General features: G+C 40.7%; 1 protein-coding gene across 3 annotated transcripts in view; it reads right to left on the bottom strand.

Annotated features, from left to right (window-relative positions):
- Positions 1-998: 998 nt before the first annotated feature.
- LOC126924178 (headcase protein) overlaps positions 999-24,247 on the bottom strand; it is a 168,243-nt gene continuing 144,994 nt past the window's right edge. For all 3 annotated transcript variants that reach the window (XM_050738395.1, XM_050738397.1, XM_050738396.1), the window contains exon 5: positions 999-23,871. In XM_050738395.1, the coding sequence (XP_050594352.1) occupies positions 23,698-23,871 (174 nt within the window). In that variant the 3' untranslated portion in view covers positions 999-23,697. The remainder of the gene's footprint in view (positions 23,872-24,247) is intronic.

Consider the following 24,247-nt stretch of genomic DNA (forward strand, 5'->3'; position numbering starts at 1 on the left):
TAGTCAATTACATAGTAGGTTTGCATAGGTTTTTTTCCTGTTGTATTACCATTATCATTATCATTATTATTATTTTTTTTGTTCATTTACTCTTTAATGTAAGGTATTTCATTACTAAACATATAAAAGCGGTATAAAGCTCGATCCACACACGCTAATTAATATTCCTTCTTTTCTCCGTCATTTTTTTCTCATCTTCTTCCTTTGTTTGTCTGTTCTCACCCAAATTCTGGTTAATAATTACAAATTGTCGCGTCTCACCACCAGTGTGTTTTTTTTTTTTTATTTTATTTTATGTGTGCTTCTGTCTTCTCCTTTTCTTTCTAAAACGCTTTGTTTCTTTTTTTAATAAATTGCCGTTTCGCGATAATTTCCTTTTATTCTGTTCTCTTCGCGTCTCGCATAACCCATAATCTCATCGCTTTAATATTTCTCGCTTCTCTCCTCTCGCGCATCCCTCATAATACTCTCTCACTCTCACGTATCTTATTCTTCCGACATTTTGCTTTCCGTTTACTTATTTCCATTAAACCTAGGCGCGCGCGGCGTAATTCCGCGATGCGTTTTGTCTTAATGCTTACGAACGCACTCGTTTAGAGAGTACTTCGTCGACGTCCCTCTCGCTGGTTTCCACCCCTTCGTGACTCGTCGATCGAAAATACAATGTACGCATACGTCAGAAGGAGAGAAATAATAATAATAATACAAGGACAGACAGGAGAGGGGAGAAGAAAAGAATACGAAAAGGTTGGAAGGGAAAGAAGAAAGGAAAAGCAATATCCCAATGTTCGATCGAACCACGAAGGGGATGAAACGCGAGACGAACAACGCGTAAGCCCGAAAATAAAACTGCCAGGACCATATTGACCGTGTCCTCCGCTCTGTTTAAGAGCATCGATTAATTAACGCGAACTCGTATTTAGCGCGACGATGACGACGGTATTAAAAGGTAAGGGAGGTTCCTTTCCTCTCTCTCTCTCTCTCTCTCTCTCTCTCACTTTCTCTCTCTCTCTCACTTTCTCTCACTTTCTCTCTCTCTGGTGACCTTGACCCTCGATCTATCCCTGAAAATTCGGGTCAATGGCCAGTCTAACCGTCGGCAACGTCCTCGAGTAAAATATTAAAAGACTAAAGGCGAGTCGTTTCTTCGAGAAACCTCTCTCCCCGCCGTTACTGCACGTTCCAACCATTCAACGCATCCAATAGGCCTTCGCTTATATTTTATTTTGTACGTCCCCGATACGCTTAAGTTCCTCACGACACTTTTTATTCTCGAATTTGTAATCTCCTCCGCACCCCGCTCCCTCCCTCACATTCTCACGTTACTTCTCTTCTTTTATTCTATTTTGTATATTTTTGTCATTTTAAACGATTCTCTCCCGGTTTACTCTTCCTCTCTTTCTCGAAGAAACGACCCTAACACGTGTTAAGCACTACCTCTCGATCGACACAGTTTATCGATAATATATCTTTTTCAACCGTAAATCATCCTTCGTTACTTTCCGCTTCTTCGTGCGTCTATCTTCCCCCTCGAAATCGCTGGCGGGCACACCGGTTTGATTCGTTTCCTTTTTCTTTCATACAATCTTTTCTCTTTTCTTTTCATTCTCACTCGACGTCCCACGATATTCAACCGCTGTAGATCAACCCGTTCGCCCTCTTCCTGTTGGAGAGAACGTATCCTCGACGGTTTTCAGTAATGTGAATCGTGTTCGACCGTGGCTGTTGCTTTCTTAATCCCTCGGTTTTACACGACCCTTTCCCGTTTCTTTAATCGCGAGCGAATTCTTCGCGAACGATTCCAACGCCCAGCGTCGAGAATGCACTATCGACGAAGCAATTCCTCTCGAGAACCCTTTTTTCGCGTCACGTCGAGAGCACGTTCGTCCCCTTTACAAGTTTCCAGCTACGATTCGATACTCGTCATCGATATTTCACGCCATATTCCGTTACACCAGCTGAGCTTTACACGCTTCATAGACGAAGATCTTAGTCGTCCCTGATACGACGATTGGTCTCGCGATATTTGTTAATTATACAAGGTTAGTTGAACATAATTTCTCTGTAAATGTAAAATTTCTTTATTTAAAGTTTAATCTTTTGCATCCGAAATAACAAATTTTTTGGTTAACGTAACCGATGCATACAATTATTAAGCATGAATTTTGTATTCGAACATATTTCTGTATGTTCTATTCTTCGAAAGAAATCAAACGTTGTACAACCAAGCAAACAAATATGCAGTGCGGCTCGAAGGTTTTCTCGTAATTTTGCTTTTTCAAGTAGTCACTTGGACGATTCTTTCTGAGAAGATATCACACTTGAAAATATTATAAAGTATAAGTATATATTAATACACTGATATAAATGTACATACGTAGACGATAGAAACTACTATTTCTTGAGCATAATTTCCCTTATGCAAAGTGTTTATTTCCACCCTCAAAGTAACATAGAAATCATTCTTTGTTCGAATCAAAATTTAAATCAAATAAGCTGCAAATTTCTTTACAAAATTTACAAAATTTACAAAAGAAGATGGAAATCCTTTTAAAATACAAGTAACGCAGAAATCGTTGTTTGTTGTTGTTTCGCGAGATGGAAAATCATCGTTTTTCTTCCAAAGATAGTAAAAGTTCGAAATATCTAGTAACCGGTCACCGATCGCCCGCCAGCTAAAGGTACAGCGTAGTATCTAATAACACCCGAGTTAGACTCTCGCCCTCAAGCCAACCAAACAAATATAGTTCGCATACAATTATTACAATACGAATTCTTAAATATCAACTCTTATACTCTAACGATAGAATGATAATAATAGGGTTGTGTCTCGGCTGAGAGAGACGGCCGAGGCTCTCGAAGCGCCCCAGAAACCGTCGCCGGTTATGCATGGTGTGTACGTTTTTCACTGTGTACGCTACATAATAGTTTTCTCTCTTTCTAACATATACCGCTTTGTTTTGCTCTCCTTTTATTTCACGCTTTTCTTTGCTATTTCTTTTTCTCGTCTTCACCGCAATCGACGGATGTTCATCGCTGTGAAAATGAAAGTACGTGTTTCACAGGCAGGATAACGATCACTGTTATCCGGATGTTGTGCGATAACCGTCGAATATTCGCGGTGAATGAGAACAGAGCATTCTCACAATTGTCGATAGTGAATTGATCGAAACATTGACAGACTATGACCATTTGCAACTACTATGAAGCTGTCGAGATCGGTAAAGATGATTTTACGACACCCTCCGGTGTGTTTTAATTGCTAATTATTTAGTGAAACATTTCGTTAATCGAGTCATTCAGAAGCTATACTGATCGACCAACATCATAAGAGTTCGTGGACTTTTACGTCGCAAATACTTTTTAAAAATTATTTTAGAATTTACTCTGTTGTATCAAGTAAAATAATGAAAGATAGCACAGTGTTGCATTTTTTCTCTCTTTTTTTAAAGTAGCACTTGATAAAGTTGACGAATTTATTAAAGGTGTAGTCAATCAGTTTATCTTCTGAGAAATTCAATTCCGAATAAGTTGAAATTACGATGCGATTAATATCAGTATCAAAGAATGTTGTGGTAAAATCGTTTGTTATAAATTCCTCTGTATCGAGGTAAAAGGGGTAATTGGACTGTAATAAGGATAAATATTGCTGAATATAGATAAATAGGATTCGTTGCAAATTCCATTATTCGTGGAAGTTGTCTATCTTAAGTGTTTATCTAGAAAATATGTATCTGAATAGGATTCAAACCGGAAGTTCCATTAGTGCTGCTACCTGAACTCTCAATGAGATCGATTCCAGGAGCAGACAAAAGAAAAAACACGTTGAAAATTTTTCCAAGATCTCGAGCCTAAAGAAGTTTCCATCTGCTGGTTTTAGCGTTGTGTACCGGTGCTTTTCCGAAAAATTGCCAACGTGGATACCACGTGTAGTAAAGTTAATACCTGAATATTCCCTTTATCGAAAGCTCAGTCGACTTTTTAGACAGAATATATATCGAACTGGATTTACACGAAGTGATCGTCGATCAAGAACGTTGCGCGCAAAATGTTCCAATCGAAGTTCCAATTTCTTTGTATAGAAAATTTCACAAATTTCCCTCTTCGGGATATTATGCTCGACAGACGACGCGACTCCTAATGCTAATTATATCTATTTCTGCCGTATTTTCTACCACTACGCTTCTACTTCTACCGTTCCTATCTTCTACCATCGAAATTCTCCTTTGTTATTCTATTCTTTTCTTCTCCCTCCCTTTTTTTTTTGGTTGTTTTTTAGAGCACTTTTGAATAGATTTTTATCAAAAATATATTTCATATACGAGTGTATACGTAGTCTCTTTACCCGCGACGTCGATCGTCTGCCCGACTCTCGAGTAAATTCTTACGGATATTCGAACTATCAAGGAATTCTTGAACGTTCGGATATGGAGTTGTCGGGCCAACGTTGTTCGCCGCAATTCGTCAATTTCCTTCGTCGTAATTTTGTTTCTCTTTAATTAATAAATACATCGTCGGTCGAGCAAGCATATTTTCCTCGTTATATAAAATTACGAAGTATTATTAGAATTCTGTAATTTTACTTCCACACGATTCTTGATCCAAACGACCTGCCCTTCGACATATTTTTCTACGATTATTTAGTTCATCTACTAAAGATCAGTCTGATAAATCGGAGATATAAAAAGCGCGTCGAAAAAACGCGGCGAAATGCGTCATAAAAATCGAAGGCTGGAACAATTATGTTTCTTGAGTCTTATTGGTCGGCAGTTGGGAGCGTGGACCACCGCAAGCTGTCCCTCGAGTCTTCGTGCCCGCTCACGAGGTTAGAGTTTATTTGCCACATTGTGATCAAAGCATCCTTCGTGTTTCTCATTTTATTCAACCAAGAGCCGCGATTTCGTCGAAATAAAATGCAGCAAGAGTACACATTCACATCGTCGACTATCTTGCTGCTTCAACGAAGACAATTATACGAAAAATTTTGCGTTTTCGGAGTTTGATCAGGTCAGACAGCTTATCGCTCTGCTTCCTCGATACAGCGAGAATTTTCTCGAAAGACAAACTACATGTCCACGTTTGTTTCTTTTGTTTCCATTCGTTTTATTGCTAAATTGGTAGAAAATACGACCGAGCAAGTCGCAGGGGTTACTCGTGATTCTGCAACTGTATATCGGTGTGAAAAGGGAATCGCAATTGGTTAAAAATTGTCGGTCAGTAAAGTAGACGTTGACTGATGCGTATATGAACAACTGGTGCATGAATTTACGTGTATATGTGTTGTTTGCTTGCTGATTAATCGTATATTGTTAAAGTTCGTACGATTACGTGTGTAATTAAGAACTATTTACAGACTCTCGTGAGAATAATACGCCCCGAGCAGGCGAAAAGGAGACACACCTATAGAAAAACGCTCACCTATAGAGAACAGAGCGTTCTTCTCCAAATAGATACAGCAAGATTAAAAATCGGAAACGTTCGTGTTTTTATATCTCTACGGAGCAGAGCTGCATGCAAATAGACACACCGAATTCTAGCTACGATTATCGAGTTCGTCATCCTCGAAGCTTGCTTTTCCTATACACACGACTATAGACTATCCTGTCGTTTCGATGCACACTGTCCTTCCTTCTATCCGCGGCGACATTACCATGTACCAATCTCACTTAAGACACTAGCCTGGTAGATCGTTTCGAGAGAATTTCGCGAAACCGGCTACCATCGTATCTCTTCCCCCGTGGTTGTGTTGCCTGTTTTTTCTTTTAGAAAGCTTTCTATCTTTCTTTTTTTCGTTTCCCAAACCGTGGGGGACGAAGACGTTCGAAACTTGCTTCGTACGTCGCAGGGATTGAGAATTACGTTGGCCCTGGAAACCTTCGAGTTGGGTTCAAGTTTTCGATATTTCCAGCCGCTTGACCTCTCTCCTCGCTTTCTCGAGAGCATCGTCGCTAGACTTTTTACTTCGCCTCGGGACATCGTCGTGGGATTCTTCTTCAAGTTTGAATTGTGTGAGGGAAATCCCAATTTCTCAGTATTCTAATGTCCTCGCGGTTTGATACATCGGTTTCGATAAAACGTTATAGGTCGAACAATTTCTGATATTTTGGATCATTTTACAGTCTTTGGTTTCGAATAGATCGCCGTATGCAAGTTGGAAGAAATTCGGTTCCCATGGCGCGCGTAACGAGCAATCCCTGGGACGCCATACCTGAGAGAATTCGGGTTAAATCGAGATAAATCGGGCGAAGCCGCGCCTTAAGTGCTAATGGCAGTCTAGATCGTTAACGTACAGGTATGCGTATGCTCGTTAAGTGTATACAATAATATATGTTATACGTATCGTACCTCGTTTAATACGTAACACGTTTGAAATGAGACCTAACTCTAGATAAGTATACGGTACATACACCATATAATATAATAGATCATTTGTTAATTTTAGATCGTCGTAATATACTCATACCACCAGGGGAAAACATCGTTAAACGTTTACTCTCTTCCTCTTAACATTACCTTTTCCTTTTCTCGTTACGCATTCTCACGTTTCTTTCGCTCTCTCACACCGTATTATTTTTCACTCGAGCAAGCATACCGATTTCCTCCGCCCTTTCTTGTAAACTCACACACGCAAATTCTCATTTATACTAATCTACGATCAATCTGACAGTCACTCGTTTCTCTTCTGTCTCGCGTCGTCTTCCTTGTTGCTGCTTCCTTGCGTCAATATTCCATTCGTCGCTCGAATATAATTACTTTTGTTAGAAAAATTTGTACTCTCATAGGGGAGGTATAGAGAAGACCTCGGACTCTGTCTCTCGCCATCGAATTCCGAGCAATTTTCACTGTGAATCCTCTCATCGATAAACGATTATCGATCGACGCGGTAGCTCTACCAGATTTTTCAACTCGTCGATATCCACTTCAAACCGCTCGAATATCGGTAAATTAGCTGCGAATTCATTGAGCGGGAGACAGCCAGGTCGACCAAACGAAACGCTCCTCCATTGCCACGGCCGACCACGAAGTACGAGGACCATCATTGCAAGAACGTGGCGTTCAATTAAAGCTCACAATCGCGGACCAGCATATTCTTTTATTCATTGTCCTGCCGTATAAACGGACGAATCCCTTTTTTCGCTTCTCCGTTTCCGTTCTTCGCGATAAAAAGGAAAACAGCTAGTCTTTGTTCCCTCTGCTCGCGAGTCCAGGCTCTTCCTTTTCTCTTTTATTTCTTTTTTTTCCTCCATTTGCACAGCACTCGAGACGTCTGCCAATTAAATTAAATAGTGTCGAGGAAGGATGGACGAATGCTCCTCGAAGCAACGATTCAAAATAAAGGTATATGTCCCTTTTGTTTTCCGGCTCACAGCTTCCGTCCTTGCGACTCGTGTCTCTTTCTCCGGCTTTCTTCATTTGTAATGCAATGATCGTCACTCTTGAACCAGAGGGAGCGTTTTACACAAAGTGGCTCGAGTCGATGTTTCTCCTCGTGGTCGGCGACCAACCGGCATCGGATTTCGTTTCCCTTCACTCTTTCGCTCGCCATCGTCTCTATATCTTTTCTTTCTCCTCTCTTTCTCCCTCTTTATTCTTCCGTGTCGAAAAAAAGGTGTAGAACGCGGTGGAACGGAAAGGAAAGCTATAGCGTTGGTCTGTTGGCCAACGAGAATTCGTTCGGACAAGGGCTTCCGGAATATGATTTCATCAACGGAGCTTTCTACATATACACAGGTACACGAAAGAATTCGAATACTAATTTTCCACGAAACATACGTTTGTAATAAATATCTTGTAATTTCTATATACATTGTTCAAATTGGTCTCGAACTTTGCCAATATCGTCGCAACAATAGCAATGAAATTTTAAAGTGTTGTGTATAACACACGCGATATAGACGTAAAAAGTTTTGCGATGAATGATCAAAGACTTTCGTGAGCCAGTGTATACCATTTTTCCCCTTTGTATTTTATTCTTGGCGGGCTGCAAATTCACCGATGGGTTAAGATCCTTTCGTTTTTCACACTCATTCGCCACTCATTCGAGATCGCTGATCACCACGGCGGCGCATTCAAGTCGTTCTCGTCTTTCACTGCTCCTTTCAAGAATAAAATCTTTCCGCTCGATTAAATCGCTTCGACTCGTTCTTTAATTCCAAGCAACGATCGATCGGACGATTTACAGGATCTTTCTTTCTCTTTTCATCGCTGATTGATTTATCGCGACGTGAACGCGCCGACGTTTTTCAGCTATTCGCAAGCTACACGAAGAAATGGGGAATAGCTTCGATCGAGTATTTAATTACTACGAGCAAAGGGTAACCTACGAGTTATGTATACACGAGTCTCGCCGCTTAGAAGCGCCTGGGCTTTTCTCTTCCTCCTCGAGAAAGGATTATCATCTTCGCGAAGGTTGCGCGTGCGATGCAGGGAGGTGGGATATCTCGTCTAACCTCTACGATCGAAACAGCAAATAGCGATTATAGTTACGTACGTCTTAATACAATTAACTGCATGTATATATTGCATTATATATCGAACGCGCGTTAGTTCGATGGATAATCGATCGAAACGTCGTTACGATTGCTTCTTCCTTCGTCGAAGATTTCCTTGGGAAAATCTCGCGTAAATTTCATCTTTCTTTCTTATATATCCGACCATTTATCGTATTTAAACCAACAATTCGATCAAATTTCTCGTTTATGAATACTAGAAACTGTTAACGTTCTTTATTCCATTCTTCTCCTTAACGAGAAAATAAAAGAAAGAAACAAACCGCGATAGATTCTTTCGGCACTGCTTCATCGTTTATCACCGTCTTAAGCACATTATAAATAAAAAGCGATCTATTCCATCGAATTAAAGAGTCTGACGATTGAATTTAACAAAAAAATTAAAAATAACAAACGTTTAAAAGAAACGACGATAACGACGAATACCAGAAAGATCTTAATACGCGAGACATCCTAATCTCTCGAGGTAGAAGTTTCGTACGACGCATGACCGCACTCTTCCTTATACATTTCACGTACATCGATACAGAAATATTCCCGTCAACGAGACAGCGAGCTTACCCTGACAGACAAACGCACTGAGTCCGATAGAAGAATTTCGTACAAGCCTTAAACGTTAAGAATGGTGTATCGCTTTCGAATACCACGTAGCCAATCATGGATCTCCGAAGCGTCTTTTTCTCTCCAGTCATTTCACCTCGTTTAAAAATCGAAATCCTCACTCGATACTTGAATATGTCGATAGTATAAAAAAGTTTAGCGACGAAAGAAAGATGACAGTAGAGGCAACAGGATTAAATTGAAACGACTCGTTAGAATATTTTCGTGAAAATTGCTCGAGAGAAACACACGCTTCGTGAAAAAATGTTTTCTTTTTTTAACCACTACGAATGATTGATTTCCGATGGAGCGGCAATTTTACGAATCTCGCATCTCTCTTTCTTTCCCTCCTCTTCTCAATTTCCTCAATTTCCCATGCCTCGACAAGTCTTCGTCCCATTTTATCCCTTTTCTCCTTCACTTTCTTTCCTCTTCGTTATCCTTGCTTTGAAGCACCCTCTGTCAGTTGTCCCGTTTGGTCCGCACTACCAGCATTGATTATTTTGTTGCTTTCGCAATGCACACGAATGCTTGTGTTTTACTATGATTCTTTATTACTCGTTTTTTTTTTAACATTTTTTCCTCTTTCGCCATACTTCCTTTTTCCTGATTTTAGATCCGTTTTTCCATTCCTTTCTATATGCCCTCCGATCGGTCACTCCCCTCCTTCCGGCCTTCCCGTTACTTTACAATCGACATTAATTAACGAATTAATTAGTATAAGCTAAACACGCGTTAGAAGAATTATACAACTAGAAGAAAACGCGGGCTTCGCGATTGGTACTCGTTTTTCCACAGAATTCGTTCAACTTCATTCTTCTTTCTCCCTCACTCTCTCTTTCTCTTTCTCTTTCTTTTTCTTGCCACAAAATACGCATTGTGCTTGTTTTCGTATTATGCTTCGTTCAATTTCAGAATGAATTCGGTGAGTTATTCGATTCGAGGAGCATAAGCGTGTTAACTGTTTCTAATTTCTTGAAGAAATACGCGAATTCGATGGTCGTTTCTCCTCTTCGCCTCCCTTTTCCGTTTCAAAGGGAACCTCCTCCTCCTCACGCGGACGAATTGAAAAGTTCGATCGCACTTGTGAAAGGACTAAACAGAGGCGAACACCTCGATCAAAGTTTTTCTCAAAAGATCTCGAAAGCATCTTTCTCGTCTTCTTCTTCTTATTTCCTGTGGCGTATTTTTTAACTTCTTTTTAAGAAGATGTTTATCTTTTTTCCTCCCTCCTTGTCAAGTTTCCAATCTTCCTTTCATTCGTATCTTTTTCTTTCTCCTCTTGTCAACAGCTACTAATTTATGTTACGCGACGCGGTTATACGCTTAAACTAAACTTAACACGAGCTATAAATCCTAGCGCGTTTTAAAGAACGTACGACCCTTTTTGCCCGATCTCGTTTCCTGATCGCCTCGGCGATCGCTTAAAAAAATAGGGTACAAAAATTATTCATCTAAATTTCGAAAGCCTTATCCGAATACTACGCGAAGTTTTTTCGTTTCTTTTTTTTTCTTTTTTACTTTTCTCTCAGAATTTCCTTTTCTTAACCCCCCGCTTAATAAACACAGCCGAATAAAAATGCCCCAACTTCGAATTACGATTCACTCTAACCAAAAATCGTTACGAGATCCTCGATCACACGTGATGTTATTTATCGATTATTCGATTCGACGATTCTTGTTTCGTTTCGAAATACGTATAAAAAAGACTATCCTAAACACGACACGTAGATTATGGTAATTATTACAATTTTTTCTCACCGATATAAAAAAAGGAGATTGCTTATCGTTTTCACGCGGAAGACTCTCCGCCCTCTCGCTTCTCTCTTTTTTTCTGTCCATCGTCGTATTCTTTTAAATGACTTTCCTCAATGACCGATAGAAAAACGCCGAGTATCCTATGAAACGAGCTCGCTCTTCGGATCCACGCGACTATCCGCGCGCATAAAAACGGAACGACTGAAAGGAAACAAAAAATACACGTCGCTGAATTGGTGTCGATATTCCACGGTGATATTTCCGCACTGTCGCCTCTCTTTCTCTCTCTTCTTCTTACAACCGAGTGCAAAATGTATGTCGCAGTCTTACACACGCAAGGTGTCGTGACGTATACGCTGGAAAAACCGTATTACAAATACACACGTGCAAGCTTACGCTTGGTGCTTCGTGTTACTCTGAAAATTGTCGCTCGTGTCAGCTTCACGCTTAAAATCTTCAATTGCCGATTTGAAGAAAAAGCGATGTTCTCTTCGATATTTATTCTCTCCGCCTCGACTCTGCTACTTTATTGCGATTCTACGGTTCTACGATTAAGAACAAATCACGAATTATCATCGAAAACATCGCTCATGATTGAGGACAGAATTTTCAGAGTATTTCTCTACATTGGTGCGAAGAACTCTGCCGAGAGAACTATACTTAGAGACACGGCAGAAGAAAGTATTACTAACAAGGGAATTAGTGATACACACGATTACATACATGTATATACGTAAGACTATATGTATACACACACAGATTAAAACGCGATTAAATGTACGTAGGGGAAGGGAGTAGTAGGTGATTATAGCACATCCACACGCCATTCAGACACATTGGTTTACCCCTTGAGGAAATTGCCTGTAAACGGGTTTCGATACTTCGGGGCGGCCTACCAACTAACGATTAATTACGCGTCTCCACTGTGAAAGCTTAATTACGATCGTTGCACGCGCGTATCCATTATCTTGCTTCATCCAAATATCTCTTCATCTTTCTTGCTCGTGATTTTCCGCACCTTCGTCTCGTTCCTCGAGTGTCCATTGGTGAAAAGCAAACTATCAAAAAAAAGCGAGAACATCCTTGCGTCGTTGTATCCGTGTAATAGAATACAAGAACCGTTGTAGACTCTTGGAGTCGTGGATTTCAAAGAAATCTCATTCTCGATGGAAGAGTTTGTATTCGAAGATTTTCTCCCTTTTTAAATACATCGAGCTTCCAGGAGACACTCGAGGGGGACATTAGCGCGGAACGGTGGCACGAGGGTAAAAATTGAACGCCAGTCACTAGTCCTGAATCGAGAGAATCTAGATGAAGACGCCATAACGCAGAGAATGGAAAACGAAAACGAAGCGAAAATTGAACCGTCGTTCGCGATGAGTAATAGAAGCCGTGTACGAGTTTATGTATCTGTACGTGTATATGTATTTTCTGTGTTCTTTCGTTCTCTCTTCTCTATGGAATTTTTCGTTGCTTTCATTCCCACCATAACGAGACTCATTCACTCTCTTGCTCTCTCCTTGCGATCTATTGGATCACGGCTCGTAAAAACCGGGCCATCCGCGCGCGGTAGCTGAAACGAAACGAAAACACGGGTGAAAGGGAATAAATGGAAACTGGGAGGACCAACGACGATTCGAACGAACGGAACGAAGGTGAAACGCGAAGAGCCGTGAACCAATTGTCTATCCAGCTACACGTCGATTAACTCATCGATCCTCCATCCGCTATATCGATTTGCATATCCACCTTTCTCTCTCTCTCTCTCTTTCTGTCTCTCTTTTTTCTGTTTTGCGTTTTCATTCGTTTGCTCCATCTCGTTCTTAGAAGAAACCGCGAAATGTCGAAACCTCTGTCCTCTGAATTTTTAAGCTTTTTAATTATTTCCTTTATTTTTATTTTATTTCGTTCTCTTTATGTAAAAGGTATATTGTACAATATGTCGATACCTTTGATCATTTTTTCAAAGTTATAGCTTATATGATCTCTTTTTCTTTTCTTTTAATTTTAAAACAAGAGGAAGCAAACGAGAAGCAGGTGTTATAGGTTAAATAACAACATTATGTTCCTATGTACATTTGTACCTTAGCCAACCTATCTCCAATCGACTCGATAATGGCCGGGCTCCCAGGATTAGTGAACTTTCAGGTCTTTCCGAGCTCCTTCCGAGATTCGTCTACAGAGGGGAAACACCAGCTTCTTGAGAAATTACCTTCACGATATATATATATATATATATTCGTTACAGGGCCAAAGAAGAGAATGCTCGATATACGTATTTCCTTTTTGTGGTTGAGCAAATTTGGACTGTAGGTTCAAGAAGTTGTTCGCAAATGCTTCGAAAATTGATATTTCCAACAGCAACCCGTTCAACGTGATTTGGCACCCGATATACACGCTTCCACCACCGTATGACATATTCCGTCAGTTCACCGTGAAAAATCGTAGATCCCGCTCGATTCGCTGGGAGCCCGGTTCTTTCTTAGAGTGTGAAAGACAGCCGGTGTGTGTATTATTTGCGTGGTCGGCGATCGTCGGCCTTGCCTCCCGATCAACCTCTCGATATAAAAATCTTTCTCTAAAAAACGCGCCAAAGAATTCTTTTCGCTGGGACACGTCCGTCACTGGACGAAAGAGGGGGTGTGTGGGTTGTTTCAAGTAGGTACGTCGTGTAATCTCTCGAGAAGTAAAAAAATCTTCCTCTTTTCATCTTTCGATTTCTCCTCTCTGTCTTCCCACATTCTTTTTTTTTTTTAATCCTCTCTTCTTTCTACTTTTCCTAATAATAAACTTTCTTTCTTTCTCGCTTTTTTTCTCTTTTTTTAATTTTCTTTTTTCTTTTTTTTTGTAAGGATCAACGGTAGGATTATTATAATCGCGTCGAGAGACAAGGCGCGAAGAACAGGGTCAACATAAACGCCGTCCGCGAGAAAAAACAAAATCGCTCTCCAGTAGCGCACTCGATAAAATTTCTTCGTCGTCCGTAACACGTTTCAGTATTATAACAACACCATATTTTTGGGCAATGTACATTTTAAATTACACGCATCAATTACAGGAGATCTCCATGGCATAATCAATCTTTTTTTATCTTCTTCATTTTCCCTAATACGCGCGCTCTCTTTCTCTCTCTCTCTCTCTTTCTCTCGCTCTCTCTCTCTCTCTCTCTCTCTTTCTCTTTCTTTCACTCTCGCTCATCGTTCTCTTTTCATCATCGTGTTGGGCGTGGAAAAAACAGTGGCCTCTGAATCAGCGTTTGCAAAAAGGGAGGGAGTGAGATTTATAATCTGTCAAACTTAATCGGGGCTCGACACACGCGAAACCGAAAGGATTTTTTCCACAGGGGGAGGATTATGTATAACCAATCGCGTCTTCCTTGCTTGTCTTTCTCGTCTCGATTCGTTTTCCCCGGATCATGGAACGACGCCCTTCCGGTTCCACGTTCGCGTTAATATTATCTTTTTTTCCTCTCCATCTTTCTCACTTTGTACGTCTTTCGATAAGGTCGCGTTCTGTCGATAGACAAGTGGCGCGATTCGGTTAAATGCTTCTTTTTCTTCTCCTCTTTTCAGTTTTCTTTTATTCACTTCATCTCTCTATTTAATGTTCAATCCTCTCTCACACTGCATTCTCGTCGTGCATCGAATCGCTCTAACGTCTTTCGCTCTCGTTCGTTCTGCTCCCATTCATACCCTCGTTCTTTCTACGTCTTTGCGCCTGAAAATAACCGGGCTGGAAAACGAGAAAAACGCTCGACCCCGCGGGCACGTCGATCAAACTTTGACCAACATCTTTTACAACCCGATGGACGATACACAACGCGCATTCTAATAATTTAATTAATAACTTGAGGTAATTAAGGTATTCGTAGTTTTTTATGAATCTCGCCGCCTTACTTCGATCAATTTCGAAGAAAAACCCTCAGAGACGTACCCGCGACTCTCGCGACTAAAACTAGACGCCAGACGAATGTTCATAGTCGATGGAACCTAACTTAGAAACGCGTGTTAAATGGTACCTAAACGTCGAACAATCACAATCGAGCCGTGGCGCGTTCGGCTCAATGGACAACAGGATCGCCAAACGAAAATCTCCAGAAAAAATAAGATAGAAAGGAGAATCGTGTTATTCTCTGCACAATGGACTCATCGATCTGTCGTTCGCGAACGGAGCGGCAAAGTAAAGAAAAATCAATCACCGTACAGATTCGAGATGCTGAACGAGCTTGAAATTCGCGCGACAGCTGCCGCGTCGTTTGTTCGTCTCTGTGATTGGAAACTAATTAAAAATATCTCTAAGAAACCTACGATGCGATAGCGATAAATTGTACTCGACTACAAGCGATCATTAACGCCGGGGAAACGGACGTCGTACGATGAGTCGAGGAATAAATCAAAGGAGTAGTATATCTCGTTGTAGACCTACATATTATTCTATGCAGAAGCGAAAATTAAATGAAATCTGCTCGGAAAAAAAACTAAAGCAATACGGCTACGATCTTTAAACGATTGGAAAAAAGTATTCACAGATGTGTCGATTCACGGATGGTCGTTCACTGTTTTATTCCAATCGTTCGGTACAATAAATCGAGCGTTCTATTTAACCGCGACTCGACGCTGGAGGGCGTCGATTTCTTGTATCGATCACAAAAAAATATCACCATTTCGCGTGCACCCCTTTCTACCCCTTGTGTCCTCCGTACGACTTCGCAAAATACGCCTTCCTAACTTAAAAGCAACTCGTATCCATCGATGTTAAAAAATAAAATTTTTAAATTAAAAGGACTTTCGCGCGGACCACTAACAGTTGCAACGAAACGTCAATTAATTGGTTGCCCGTTTAAGCGGAGAACGGGAGTGTGAAACGTAGAGATTTCAAGGAATCGAAAATATCTCGACGGATTAAAAAAAAAAAGGTGATCGCACGGAAGGACTCTCGACGTCGCGTCGGCAGAAAGGGGAATGAAATTAAAAATGGACTAACGAGCGAGCCGGTGTGTGCTCGATGAAACGTTAACGAGGAGGCGCTGTAAGAAAAGCTCGAACGCGTTTCTGATCACGATCCACGCGGCTCGGCGATTTATAATTGCGACTACTGAAAGAACATCACCTGTGTACATTTGTATAAATGTGTATGTACGTGTATTTATGCGTTGGTATATCTGCTGTCCTTGTATATATATATTAGGTGTGTCGTGTTGATTCGCGCGGCGCGCGTATTCGTCCAGTGTATCGGTATACCTATGTATGCACGTGTGTGCGTGTATGTGTGAGTGAGTGCGTGTATGTCACAGACGTAAAAAAAATCGACTACAGTGAAAGATCGTGCGACGATTTTCTCCTATCAAAAACGCACGTTGTTCCCCTATGTGATTCTCTTTAATTTCGATTAAATATCGCGACGTTTCATCTTTCTCAGAACTTTCAATTGTTTTCATTTCTCTCATCTACTTCTTAGTTTATTATTTCATGTTTTAGAATTTGTATATTATTTCTTTTTCTTTTTTTATTAATTCTCCTTCAGCCGAACCATGGACGATTACAGAGGTACTCTTATTGTCTCTCGTACTTCGTATTTTTCCTGTCGTCTCGTTTGAAAGTACACCGAGAAGATTAAAAAACAGAGAAAGGAAGAGAAAAACGAAGGATCATCGTACGTATTTGGTAAATCGCCACACGATCGTTTCACGCGTCCACCTCTCGTTTCCATATGAAACGTTGTACGTAGTTTAATCACTAAATAGATATACATGACGTGTTTATTTTTCTTTATATTCCTAAGGAGAGCCGTACGAGCGCCTCGTACGAGCGATTCCCGCACGCAGACCTCGTACCGCGTTTATTCTGCTTCTTTATACATTTAATATGCGTGAATTCTGTTACCGTAGTGTAATGTCGTTTATGTATATATAATATATCGTCGTTTATGTATACCTATAGTTGTCTAGCACAGCTGTAAAGAGAACCTTACACACTAAGAGACAAAAAACCGATTCTTAAACGTAGAATTCATATATAATATTTCATATTTATTTTCATATATAATATATATATATATATACTTCATCTTCTTATTAGATTATTTTAAATCGCGTGAATGTCCGCGTGAAAAAGAACGTCTCGAAGAACAACCGATATATAAATTGCAGGATAAAATTCTTTTTTCTTCTCGTTTCTTTCTCACCACCATTCTTTCTTCCATTCCTCTGTCGAGCATCCACAAATACGACACAGTAGCCTATCACTAGAACGATTCTCGATCGCTCGACAATACGATTTCTCTTCGCCTTCCGTTTCTTTCGCGTTTCTCTTCTTTTCCTTCTCGCGGAAAATTCGTTCTTCTTCGGTTTCTCTGTTCGATAAAAGACGATACAACGATCTTCTTAATTCCGCTGTTTGAAACGATCGAGAAGAAGAATTCGCGGCATCGAGCGTCGAGCGATAACCGAGTTAGAGCCGAGTCTCTAAAATATTCAACGAAATTCAAGGATATCTCTTTGGGCGTCGACCGGCTGGCCGGCCGACGGGCGAAACGAAGAAAGTTCTCTTAACTAGAATCTGAAAACCGTTGTTTTCCAATAAACTTACATATTTATCGATGATTTCAAAACCTCTCCTCCTTCGTTACATCACCTCTTACCCTTCATAATGACTATATGCTAAACTCTATTCATAGTTCAACCATTCATAACCTCTCTCCTTTAATTCCCATCCTCGAGACCTTCACAAAAAGAATTTCTTTTCTCGCGTTTGCTTCATTGTTAGCCCCCCCTCCCCCCTTTGTTGTGTATAATTCCCCAACCACATACAACCCTTAATCCCATCCCCTCAACGTGCCATATAGATGTGCTATTCGATTAATTATCATTAGAAGAATCCACGGACACGATTACGACAATCGACAAGACTTAGAGAAACCCGTGAACACGAGCGAAAAACGTTTCTTCTTTCTCCACACTTTGAAACACCTTTGTGGATGGTCTTTCGTTTCGAATAGTCTCGACCGTGTTCATGGACACGTTTCTCTGTTTCACTCGTCGTACTCTTTCTTTAAAAACACCGACATAGAAAATTGTTCGCTCGATGGACGTCGCTGTACGAACGGATCGCGGGGGAAGATTCGAATCGTCGCGGCAAAGAACGCTTCATCAGCAGGCAACCGGATTTTCTTTCCTCGATCTTCCAACGATTATTGCATCGGCTAGCCGCGAGAGAAAGAAACAAGTTCCTGGCACGACCAAAGAATTCTCTGCTCCCGGGGTCGCGTGGATCGAGGTAGATTCGTCAACGGGAGAAAAATTGCGTGTAGTTTCGTGTAGTCGAGGAGAAGGCGATCGTCGCGAACGTGCGTCGTTTCCTCCCTACCTGAAACCGCCCTCCGTTCGTCGACGAGCGTCATCGAGCATCGTGCGAAAGTAGAAAATCGTTACAGCGACTTTTACTCGGGGAATAAAAAAGGTTTAGCCTAGCTTTAATGTTTAGCCTTAAGCAACTACAGAGCGAGTGCGTCATTATGCGTCGACGCACCATAGAGAAACTAATCGCGCTCTTACTACCGTCCGTTCCTTTTCTCCATTTATCGTTCTTCCTCCTGCTGCAAGTTGTAGAATATTTTCTCCAAATTGCTTGCTACGATTCCTCGATGCAGTTTCTTCCCTTAAACATTCTAGATATAGGTACATCGACGCGTCGAAACTGACGAAATCTTTTTTACAAATCGAATCAGGTGCCTCGAACGTCGCGGTCCTTTCCCCGATCGATCGATGCCGATTTTCTTTCAGAGATCGCGTGTAATTGAACGAGATAGATCACGAATCGAATCACATTATTTCGAACATGAGTTCGTAGCGTTTGTTTCTTCCAATAATTCGTACGAATCGTATAAAAGCGGTAGAATACGTTTCTTTTAAATTAGTTCCACGTGATAACATATCGAAGCCAATTAGTTGTGTCGACTACTACTTTATCATTAGATAGCGAGTTACTCAATTTGTTGAATATCGAGGTTAGTTTACTTTAATTATGTTCTTCGCCTATGGATCTGCGTATCTAAAGTTGAGAATCATAATGCTGTATCACTGCATTTGCTAGTTTTCATAAAACAACGTTCTGCGTTTATCGTTGTAAAAAGTTCATTATATGTTTCTCGAGTCATGAAACTACATCGTCATAAGGATGTAAAATATCGATTGAATTAATTACGAAACTAAAGGAATGACACATTTAAAAATAGTAACACAAATAATTTTCGACAAACTTACACATTTCACCATTTTGTTTTCAATACCCATACATAGGTACTGAGTGTATTATCTCGTCAAATAATTGAATTACTATAGAACTTTTTATTCGTTTCGTAAGTATAAAAAGAAACAAAAGCATAACGTGGAATCTTGACCTACGTTACTATGATTCTCGGTTCGGCATTTTTAAAAATTCATCATGAACCAAGAGAAAAGAGAATTCGGTCGATTCTGCGATCTCGATGAAATCTTGAAGGCGACGATCGATCGAATGGACCGCGTTGCGATAGGCTTCTCGCGAAGAGGAATTCCACCACTGTTTCCTTCGTTCCTCCGTCGATCGAGTCGCGATAGGAACTAAAAGTGAGCCGATGAATCTCCCGATATACGTATCGCAGGGCACCTATGGTGTTCAACGACGCGAACCACGTAGCGAAAATTGAAAACGGTAGGGAGTACAAAAAGTAGGCGCGCTTCGTGGCGCGAAGAGAAGTTTTATATTTCTTTCGTTTCGCGCCTTCTACGCTCGAAAGACGCGCGCGGGAAACACGTAGGAACAGAAAGTTCCTAGAACGTGTGCGCGTAGAATCGTCGCACACGCGAGCATGACGCAAGCTTCTCGCGTTTGAACCGAAACGAGGAACGAATCGCACACACGTGTAGCATTTTGTTATTTAGTTATACGTCTAGAATCACTGGGTATGAACAAAGAAGTAATAAAAACGAATATATCAACCACCACAGCTCCGAGATTATTTCTAATTGCTAAAATCGAGCACGAAATTTCTATATGTGTTTGGGCTATGCTTCGATGTAGCTTTTACATGCGCATATCGGTGCTTATAAGTCACGGAATATTTGATATATTCGTAGAATGCGTGATGAAATCACAGAATAAACGCAAATGAACGAAGAACTTTCGGGCAAAAGATTTACGAAAAAATATTTTATTTTTACAAACGAATGTATAAAGAAGATACTTGAACTTGCTATCTAAAATTTGTTCTTATTCGTCTAGGATTTATTAAGAAAGCATCGATTGATTCGAAATCATTCGGAGTATTTTCTAATCAAATTACTGAATTATGAAATTTTAATTCGTTTCGAATAATACAAAAAAGAAATTCTTCTTTAGGAATCGTTATAATTACCGATCCAAACGTGACTAACATTTAAAAAATTGGAACTAAAGTACAAGATGAAGTTGATACGTTGTCGATGTGTGTAGTCCGTGTGTTTTACACGGAAAGCTATAAATTATATATATATATATATTTTTTTTTTTTTTTTTTTTTTTAGATTTTACACCAAATTTACTTTATCAGAATTGCTTAAAATTAGCAAATATCCTGCGACTTATAAACGAAAGTTGTTGAAAGGGGTACACCCTTGATAACCAGATGAGAAGCGAGGAAGCTAAGAAAATCGGGTTTCAAACAACCGAAAAACATCTATGGGAAAGATTCACAGACTCGCAGTTACTTGTTTTCCTATTTCCCTTCCATTCTCTCACAATCTTTCTTCCCGCTATTTGGCACTCTGAGAAAAACGTAACGAGAGACGATCCTCTAACAACTCCATCTTCTCCTCTCTTCGTTACCGTCTGTGTATGTTTGTCTGTGTCTCTCGACTGCTTAGACGCAAAGAGGCTTGCTTGCGACACGACAAAAGCGAACGATAAAAAGGAAACGAAGAAAACTGAACGAGAAACGCGGTTTCGTCGCGTGGCAAAATCGGACGACGGTGATGATAACGCACTCTTCGGCTCGTCGTATTCGGCTACCCAAAAAAGAAGTGTTCTACGCGGACATAACGTACTTCTTTTCATCCCCGAATACACGTGTGCATTCAGAGAACTAGCGCGTCCTCTTGTACAAATATTCTTATTCCATTCTCCTCTTTTTTTTTTCCTTTTTTTCTTTTTTACTTTTTCCCTTTTTAATCCCTCTATGTCTCTCGTTCTTTCTCGCCCCTTCCACTCGTACACAGAAAACGTTTTCAGCAATTTGTGCACCCCTTTCTCTCCCTTCTAGTTCGTTCTCTCTGATCCCACGTCTTACTCTCACTCGCTGATATTCTCATAGATTAAATCGTCGTATAGTGTGTGCTCGGTTAAATGAAGCCCGCCACCATAACAGCCTCGAACATTTCTCGAACGAACGAAGAAAAGTGAAAGAAAAGCACGTAAAAGACGAAACAACCTTCTCCTTCTTTTTCTCCTTCTTCGTATATATTCTCGCGCTATCAGACGAAGAGAAAAGAATCTCGTGGCGAGATCGAGCAACGAAGACGAGAAAATGGTTCGTGAAAGGCGTCAGGCAACGGGGTTCACGGGGTCCTCGCTAAAAACCTGTACGGGACAATATAGAAATCTCCTAAATATACTTCCCGGCGTACGAATGGATTAAGTATACTTTTAAATTGAAATAACGTAAAGAAGGTACACGATCGACTATACTACCTTGGGAAAACGGTGGGCGGTCTTCTGTTTGTGGGACGGCCGCTATTGATGGACAGCAACGACCAGCATCGCCAGAAAAACGAAGATTTTATTTCTTCTTTTTTTTTCTTCGCTCCCTTCTTTCACGCTGTCATCCATTCTCGTATTCTCTCTCTCTCTCTCTCTCTCTCTCTCTTACAGACGCTTCGTCCTCTCTCGCTTACGTTCTGTACCATTCTTTCACAGGCTTTCACGAACGAACCTGCATATGGTTCGTTCTTCTCTTTTTTTCTTTCTCCCTCTCGTTCTCTCCCACTTAATTACGTATTTACACTGGCTACTTCGGGCGCCCATGGCTTTCGACCACCCTTCGGGAGTATTTCCAACGTTGTGAAATTGAAACGAAAGAGGGAGGGAAAAGTATTAGGGGATCGAGGAGAGTAAACGAGGCTCTGTTTTCATCTGTGGTAAACCAGTCGTACATTTCGAGTTATCGAAAAAGGGAGCGAAATATATAAGGATGAAGTTAAAGGATCGAAATTTAGGGAGAGAGAATGGTCTCGAGGGCGGAAGATCGCTGGGCGCCCGGCCGTACAACGTGAAAACCCATCGAATGAGTCGTAGATCCTTAAACAAAATCAACATGGCCGCCATAAACGTATAAACTAATAAAATGTAAAAAAAACAACGTTCTCGATTATCTAAGTAACAAACGATAGTTCATTATCTCTCCCCCTTTTCATTTTCGAAGTGACCATTTTCTTCTTTTTTCTTTTTTTCTTATTTTTTTTCTTTTTTATGTTTGTTTCTTATACATACCTACGTAATATACAGGAAAGATAGATCATTTTTTTTTCTTTTTCTTTTTAGCGTTCTGCGTATCTCGATCTATACTTATCTGCAATTCGTAATTTTTATTTCTTCGTTTTCTTCTTCTATCCCTTCAGCTAACGCAATTCAACTATGGGATACGAGGGACGATTCTTATAAAAAAATCGCTGCTGGATTCGAAACGCGGTAACTGACGACAATCGACGACGTATCGATCTCGTTCGACCATTTTAAACCTAATTGTTCGACTTTCCTAAAGCTAACAAGATTTCCTCGAACGGCTAATTTCCTTTATACATACGCCTATTCTATTCGCTATGATATTTGACTCGCATTTAAATTCGACTAATCGTATCTCTGCCAATAGAACACGAAGAATCATGTAAAGACACGTAAAGACGAACGAAAGAAAAGGAAAATGAAGGAAATTCACGCGCGTTTTACTAAACGTGGATTCCTACGCAAACTTTTGCTAACTTAAAGATCAATTCCACCAGAAACGTACTCCAGTTCTGGGATTTGTTAATTAATCTTACCAATAATACTGACGATAATCCCCCTGGCTCGAATTTTCGCCAAGAGTTGAAACTCCGCCGAATCGATCGATACGCCGTCGAGATGCGTTGGTACCCATGTCGATCGATGGGATGAACTAGTCGTTGTGGCCCAAGTACACGGATTCCCTCGTCCCTCGCATTGAATTAACATAGATAAACCCTACTATATCGACATTGAGAAAGAAAAGAACCTTAAACGTTATCACTGCTACGGGAACTCGTCGGTAATGACCTTACACGTCCGCTTTACACTCTCGATCTCAGGTTAATCGACATTTCGGCAAGATCTTGACACGTTCGTACGTAACATAAGAGAAAATCATTTTCTTGACTCGCTCGATTGATAACTGGAAACACATCGGCAATGTTCCCGAAAATCGGAACGCTCGAATGAAAAACTAAAAATTGATCGTTTCTTGTAAAAACAGAAAAGAAAACTCGTTCTTGCCGAGAAAAATGAATAAAAGAGCGTAGAAAAAGCGAAGTGCCGAGCCTGAGATTTTTCACGCTCCTGTTGCTTTCTTCTCGCATTTTTCGTCTTCTTCTCCTTCTTCTTCTTCTTTTCTTCTTCGTCGTCGTTATCTTCTTCAGGTGGATGATAATCGTTTACAGAAAAGAATTAAAACGATCTGATAAGCGTGGGGGTGGGGGGATGATCTAGAGTAAAGTCGCCCGGAGCAGGGAGATCAATGGATCGAAGAAGAGGGGACACGGGTCAGTCGCGATGCTTCGACGCCGGTTAGCTAAGTTCCCTAATGGTTACGGCCACTGGCTATAAAGCTGAAACTGCTCGCGGGTGAAGCAGATTGAGAGCGGTTTTACGAAGTGGGCGTCCACGGCTCGGCAATGCGGACACGCGAATACGCGGCTGTAGTCCGAGTAGAAATTGAGCCGCTGGTGCGGATAGATCAGTGGCTTCTGGCAGCTGTTGCACTGTAACAGACATTAGTATTTTTCCAACGTTTACTTGAGTAGATATATCCAAGTACCTACGTTAAAAGATCGTGAGTACTTTTGTGCGCCGAAGTGTTTATCGGTTGAGCACCTGTTCACTGGCAGATTGAGTACCGGTGAGAGAAACTCGAGAGTCAGATAACATATTTAGAGATACGATATTTAACAGGATGGTGACCCGAGTACTTGTTCGTTGGAGAATCGAATATCGGCGCTCGTAAGAAGATGGATTTCAGCTTTTCACGACAACTACAGATAAAATAATTAATATTTTCACTTCTTCAATAGCAGCGTCCACCGTAGCCGATATACGCGAAATACGTAAGTCGTCTTCTGCTTATCTTTTCCAGAACGT

The sequence above is a fragment of the Bombus affinis genome, chromosome 14 (genome assembly GCF_024516045.1).
Source record: "Bombus affinis isolate iyBomAffi1 chromosome 14, iyBomAffi1.2, whole genome shotgun sequence".
NCBI lineage: Eukaryota > Metazoa > Arthropoda > Insecta > Hymenoptera > Apidae > Bombus > Bombus affinis.